Source organism: Pyxicephalus adspersus, chromosome 6 (assembly GCF_032062135.1).
Source record: "Pyxicephalus adspersus chromosome 6, UCB_Pads_2.0, whole genome shotgun sequence".
Taxonomy (NCBI): domain Eukaryota; kingdom Metazoa; phylum Chordata; class Amphibia; order Anura; family Pyxicephalidae; genus Pyxicephalus; species Pyxicephalus adspersus.
In genome coordinates this window covers 17,782,797-17,789,106 of record NC_092863.1, presented here as the reverse complement: position 1 = coordinate 17,789,106, position 6,310 = coordinate 17,782,797, and the positions used below count along the sequence as shown (strand labels likewise).

At 39.4% G+C, this 6,310-nt stretch overlaps 1 protein-coding gene across 1 annotated transcript in view; it reads left to right on the top strand.

Annotated features, from left to right (window-relative positions):
- RAPGEFL1 (Rap guanine nucleotide exchange factor like 1) overlaps nt 1-6,310 on the top strand; it is a 40,287-nt gene that overhangs the window by 10,080 nt on the left and 23,897 nt on the right. The window contains exons 2-4 of the mRNA XM_072414820.1: nt 3,186-3,264; nt 5,409-5,559; nt 6,058-6,155. Of these exons, the coding sequence (XP_072270921.1) occupies nt 3,186-3,264; nt 5,409-5,559; nt 6,058-6,155 (328 nt within the window). The remainder of the gene's footprint in view (nt 1-3,185; nt 3,265-5,408; nt 5,560-6,057; nt 6,156-6,310) is intronic.

Genomic DNA, 6,310 nt, shown 5'->3' with positions numbered 1-6,310 from the left:
TCCTCCTTGGTTTAATTTCACATAATGATTTCAGATCTGATCATCACTTGGGGAGATGGTAGTTTGTTTATGGTACATGGGTACTGTTACTGTCATGATCAGGTTGGAGAGATGCTGGCAAATCACTTGATCCTAGATTTCTTTTATTCCTTCTTTGTAAATGTGCCAGACATATCCTTAATAGTTTTCAGTACAGTAATAAAAGACCAAGTGTGAAGGGCAGTCATTCTTAGAGCTTCATCAAATTCATTTTCTGATTGGCTGCTGTGGGTTTCTGAATTTCGCAAATTGTCATTACGCTTATTAAATTAGCTTGCTAGACTCACAGTAAGCAAGCTCATATCGATCAATTCACATCTGAAAGCTTTAATATTGCCAAGGCTTGAAATTCTGGTAGCTCTAGGACTATACAGAGCACTGAATCTTCTACAATATTACAGAACAGATTGTACAGCAGGTTGAAGCAAGACATGAAGTTCTACTGAACATCCCCTCCCCCAGATACCCACCCCCACCACATCACTCAAATACAACGCCTGTTCACTCAATACCCCAGAATATTGAAAATAGATTGTATTATGTGGAACGTGGGGGTCCATCACCCCTACCCCAGTGCTAGCATGAATGCCATACTGCAGGAGGATTTCCACTGTTTACTAGAATAGAACCCACTATTTATTGTACAGGTTAAATTATATGCTATAGCCCCATTTTCATGTTGCCACTTGTATTACTGAGCTATTATTATGGTGGTTAGTGCAGAGCTGTGAGGCCTGTCCTATTCTCTTACTAACAAGGTGCGTGGGTAGAAAGGACTGTCACTGCGTTTTCTGTACCCAGAAACCATCGGCATAACAAGATGTAACCTTTTCCTGGCTAGAAATGTCTAAGATTAGTTTAATTCAGTGTGTTACTGATGACTTTGCACTGCTGATGTTTATTGAGATTTTTATATGGACTGATCATCGGGTGCTATATCATGTAAAACACCCTCCTGACAGCATCACAGTGCTGCCTGTCTATATAATGTACACGGACCTGACAGCAGAATAAAGGACAGGATCTCCCTGGGCTGCCTGTCTAAATAATGTACAGGGACCTGACAGATTATAGGACAGGATCTCCCTGGGCTGCCTGTCTATATAATGTACATGGATCTGACAGAATATAGGACCGGATCTCCCTGGGCTGCCTGTCTATATAATGTACAGGGACCTGACAGCAGAATATAGGACAGGATCTCACAGTGCTGCTTGTCTATATACTGTACAGGGACCTGACAGCAGATTATAGGACAGGATCCTCCTGGGCTGCCTGTCTATATAGTGTACAGGGCCATGACAGAAGATTATAGGACAGGATCTCCCTGGGCTGCCTGTCTATATAGTGTACAGGGCCATGACAGAAGATTATAGGACAGGATCTCACAGTGCTGCTTGTCTATATATTGTACAGGGACCTGACAGCAGAATATAGGACAGGATCCTCCTGGGCTGCCTGTCTATATAATGTACAGGGGTTTGACAACAGATTATAGGACAGGATCTCACAGTGCTGCCTGCATATATAATGTACAGGGACCTGACAGCAAACTATAGGACATGATCTCACAGTGCTGCCTGTCTATATAATGTACAGGGAGCTGACATCAGAGTATAAAACAGGATCAGACAGTGCTGGGTAACTGCATGGTTTATAGCGATCTTCTTACTGTAGATTTTTAGGACAGGATCACACATTTCTAGGTATTTGTATAATGTATAGCGGTCTACTAACTACAGATTATAGGGTGGTATCATATAGTGCTGGGTGACTATATAAAAATTGTACAGTGCTGGGGGTCTATATAATGTACAGAGACCTCCTTACTATAGATTAGAGGACAGGATCACAGTTCTGGGTGTCTATTTAATATATAGAGACCTCCTGACTATAGATTATAGGACAGGATCACAGTGCTGGGGGTCTATATAATGTATAGGGACCTCCTGACTGCAGATTATAGGACAGGATCACAGTGCTGGGGTTCTGTGTAATATACAGTGACCTCTTGACTACAGATTATCAGGACAGGTAACAGGGCTGAGTGACCATTTTATGTTCGGTAATCTTCTGACTCCAGAATAGGATCAGACTGTGATTAGCGTCTGTGTAATTTGGAGTGGATTTTGTACCTTTGCTTATTAATGCTCAAGTCTTCCTCCTCAGTAGTCATGCAGATATGCTAATTCATTGAGTATACTGTGTTATACAGGTAGTAATTGGGCGTGCTCATGTAAACATGCCAGGGCACACATACAAGTACAGTACATACTTTTGTGTTGCATAACTAAAGTTTAGGGTGTGTGCAAATAGAGCTGGGGCACATTAAAAGTGTAAAGAATGTCATATGATAAATGCTAAAGAAGGTATGTCTAAGAGATGGAAGAAGGATACATTTTAACACAATTAAGTAATTCCACTGAAAAAAAAAATATATATATAATATATGGTGTGTCATATATGGGTCAATATGCAATGGTGTCAGACCTGCATACAACGCAATGTCTTATATTTCCACTGATGAGTTGCGCTGCTGTGTGCTTTTTATGCACTGCCCCATTTAGTGTAATGAACATGGTCAGTATTGCAACAGTCAACAATGCAGGTGGCTCTGCAGTATAATGTATTGTGGTTTAATGCAGAGCAATTTACTTCCTTATAGTGGGAACAAGGCGTTAGAGGCCAAAATGTTCTGTAGTTAGCCTTTCTTACAAGTACAAAACTGTCACAGTTTTACAGAAAGTGGAAAGGTTTTTTTTAACAATGTCATTAGCATGATGATGAGGGAGAAGATAGAGCAAAAGCAAAATATATCTTCAGCTTTAACAAGGTTAAAATAAAATGATGTCTACCAGGTTCATCTTGAAAATCAATTACTATAGACAGTAAAAATCCTTTTTCTTTAAACTTGTGCAGCATAATCATTTTCAATTTCGGTGGCTTTTAGTGCTAAGAGCAATACACGTTTGATTGAATAATGTGTCCATCTGTCAGATTCAAACAAATTGTACAATAAAAAAAAGGCACTGGGCATTTTAATGTTTGCTTTAATAACACACTTACTTTTTTTTTTTCTACATGAGGCCCATTTTGCATTTATCTTTAATACTTATGTTTTTTTTTTTTTTTTCATCTTCCACCAGAACTAGCGCTGGACGACTTTATACTCACCCACACTCTGTTTCTGCCTACGGATGAACTTCTGGTCCAGTTACAACAATAATATCCTTTTGGGGTTTTCTGTACATTGGCATATTTAATAGGTCTGTATGTGTACTATAACTTTGTCAATTTATGTTCGCCCAGAGGCAGTAAGTATTTGTCAGATTTTTATGATTTTTGGGTTGCCCCATTATGGGGGATTTGCCATCGATTCTTGTCCCAGCAGGAAGCGATAAGAAGTCTCTTTGCTGGGAGGAGGTAAAGACAAGTTCTCATTTTGTGTTTGACATTTGTTTCAATCTTTATTTATTCTGCTGTCAAAGGGACATTAAAGTAAAATTATTCCAACCAATCACAGGAATCAAAAGAAACTTGTTTTGTTGGCGTTTAAAGAGACACAGTCACTTTGCCCATTCAGATCCACTTTCTCCACTAGGTTGGCTACATTGCCTGGTCACTTGGTCACTGTCATATGGAGAGATCACCTGTGGCTGAATTTCTGAAAGCCTTGCTTCATAGCAGTTATTGGACATTGACCAGAGACCATGGATCTGTGATGATTTGCTAGAAGACAAATTCAGAGGCACTATCACTTGTTCCTGAAAGGGCAAAGTGTTAGGCTACGTACACACGTGCAATAGATCTCGTCCGATAATCGGCTCAGGGCTGATATTGGACGAAAATCAGGCGTGTGTACAGTGCCCGTCGTCCATCGTCCCAACGACTATCCTGGCGGATCCACAGACGATGGACGAAGAACGATCACAATGCAAGAGAAGGGAAGAGAGCGCAACTCCATCGTTCTCCCCCTCCCCTCTCTATAGAGCAGAAAGGTCCTGTATGTATAGCGCTCGTTCATGCATCGTGCAGTCATTTGTTATTGCAAATATTGCATGTGTGTATTTTGCCTTAGTATTTCTTTAAGGGCTTTAAAGTGACCCTGTGCTTTGGAGCAGGTCCAGCAGGTTGGAGTTTTGTACACCAGGTTTACTTAACTACCCCCTCTTCCTTTTCCTGCTGCATTTACCTTCCTTCACTCCTCTACTACTTCATTTTAATGCATTAGGAAACTATTGGAAATCCTAACTAAATCTTCTCTAAATAATGGCTTGGAGAATAAATAGCCTGATTGGGGATTTCCCTGTTCCTATGTAACAGCCCTGATCGAATCATCTTACCATGGGGTGTGAAGCTCATGGTCCTCCATACCTGAAAAATGGTGGAAAACGGTATATGTGGTGCTGGGAAATGTGTAACCCTGAAAATGCTTTGCCTTGCATAGACAAGCACATGTTTACTTTAAGAACTGTTCATATAGTGAACAGCTTATTGGATAAGCTAATAAGCTAATTGGATTCTACCAAAAAATAATGTCATTAAGGAGTGAGTGTCTGTTTTTTTTATAATTGGTCAAGTGACCTTAGATTGTAAGCTCCAGAAAAGAACAAAGCTATCAAGGAGGAAAGTAAAAAAGGTTTTTGTGTAAAAGCTTTGGAATATGTGGGAGCTAGTAAACTAAGATAGTAGGAATTTTTTACCACGCACAATCTAATGCTGAATAATAACAATTTCCAAGCAATATAAAGAAGCCTAAACAATATATATATTTAAAATCTGACTATTGTGGTCTTCCTAAAATTGTGGCAACTACTACTTAGTCTTACCTATTTCTTATTCCCTTAAGTATGCAGTATACTTCTGATTGTCCCCAACTTTGCTTACCAATACATTTGCCCAAGTCCATGATTAGAAAAGTAGCTAAAGAGTTAGTACAACAGCCCGGGGACTTGCTTTTTGAGGAGGAAGTCCGTAATGGAAATCCTCATATTTCATTCATGACTGGTTAACTTTAAGCAAGTAAAGTAATGGTGGAAAAAGACAAATTGCATACCAAGCAATTAATAGTTTGTTTTGCACTGTCCATCCCTCATCATTATCTGTAATAAAACTATAAAGCCAAGTTTACCTGGACTTTTTGGAGCAGCCTGCAGTGTTCTAACTTTAAAATGGCCATAAATACTCATAAACCTTTCTCCTATTCAGCACGTCACCTCAAGACTGTTCCTCTGTATCAGGGACAGCTAAAAGTTGCCAGTACCTGTAAATATTTCTTTATTTATCATCTTACCAAAGCTCCACCTGTCTATATTCCCATCATACATCATGGTGTGGTTTCATGTTGTATTTTTCCTTGACTTAAACACTTTCTGTGGGTGTAGCCGACATACGTCTCCGACGTGGGAAGGAGGCGATGCTGTGCAGAAGAAGCAAGCTGTCCTCTGTGCTCTTTTGCATCTTCTGGACACCTATAAGGACTCCCTGCAGGAAGAGGAGCGCACTTTCCAGCTAATCAAGGTAAGATCCAACAGAGAAAAACAGCTCTGGGTGACCAGAAATGTTTAAAGACCACAGGACAAAGGTCATGATGCAAGGCCAAAAGGTCACCTAAAACTTTATTTGAGGTCAGAAGGATTTTACTAAGGTTAATTACTCAAAGGTCACAGTGGAACTCAATTCATACTTTTCCAACCATGGCTTTATAAAAAAATATATGTTTTTAAATAAAATTGATTATATTTTTGTTTCTAATACGTTTTTGTTATGTAAAAACAAAATCCTTTTGAAGTCACTTGTATACATGACCTGTATCCAAAAATGATTTTAAGAAGTAAATTGATCATTTGTTTAAATAAACTATTATTCCAGACCTTATACCTGAGAGAGGTATTATTAATAATAAACATTTTGTGACTAATAGTTTAGCCTGCAAAAATGATGTAATGTGTTTTGGGGATGTGAATGGTTTGCATGAAATCTGCCAAGACCACCAATAATTACTGTGTTGCCCCGCAGGATTTCTATGTCTTGGTGATGCGGGATGCTCCTAACCTTCCACAGCTCGAGGGGAATGTCATCAGGCTGCATCGACTGGTGGAGACAGCTGAACTCAGGTAGAAAAATACATAACAAAGATTGACATGTTCTGTCCCCACAGTATTGCATTCCACAGTGCTAATGTTATATTGTAGAAGCAAAGAACTCCGGGCAAATGCAGGAAAAAACAAAATTTTGTCTGGAAGGAAAAAATACTGTAAATTGTGTAACT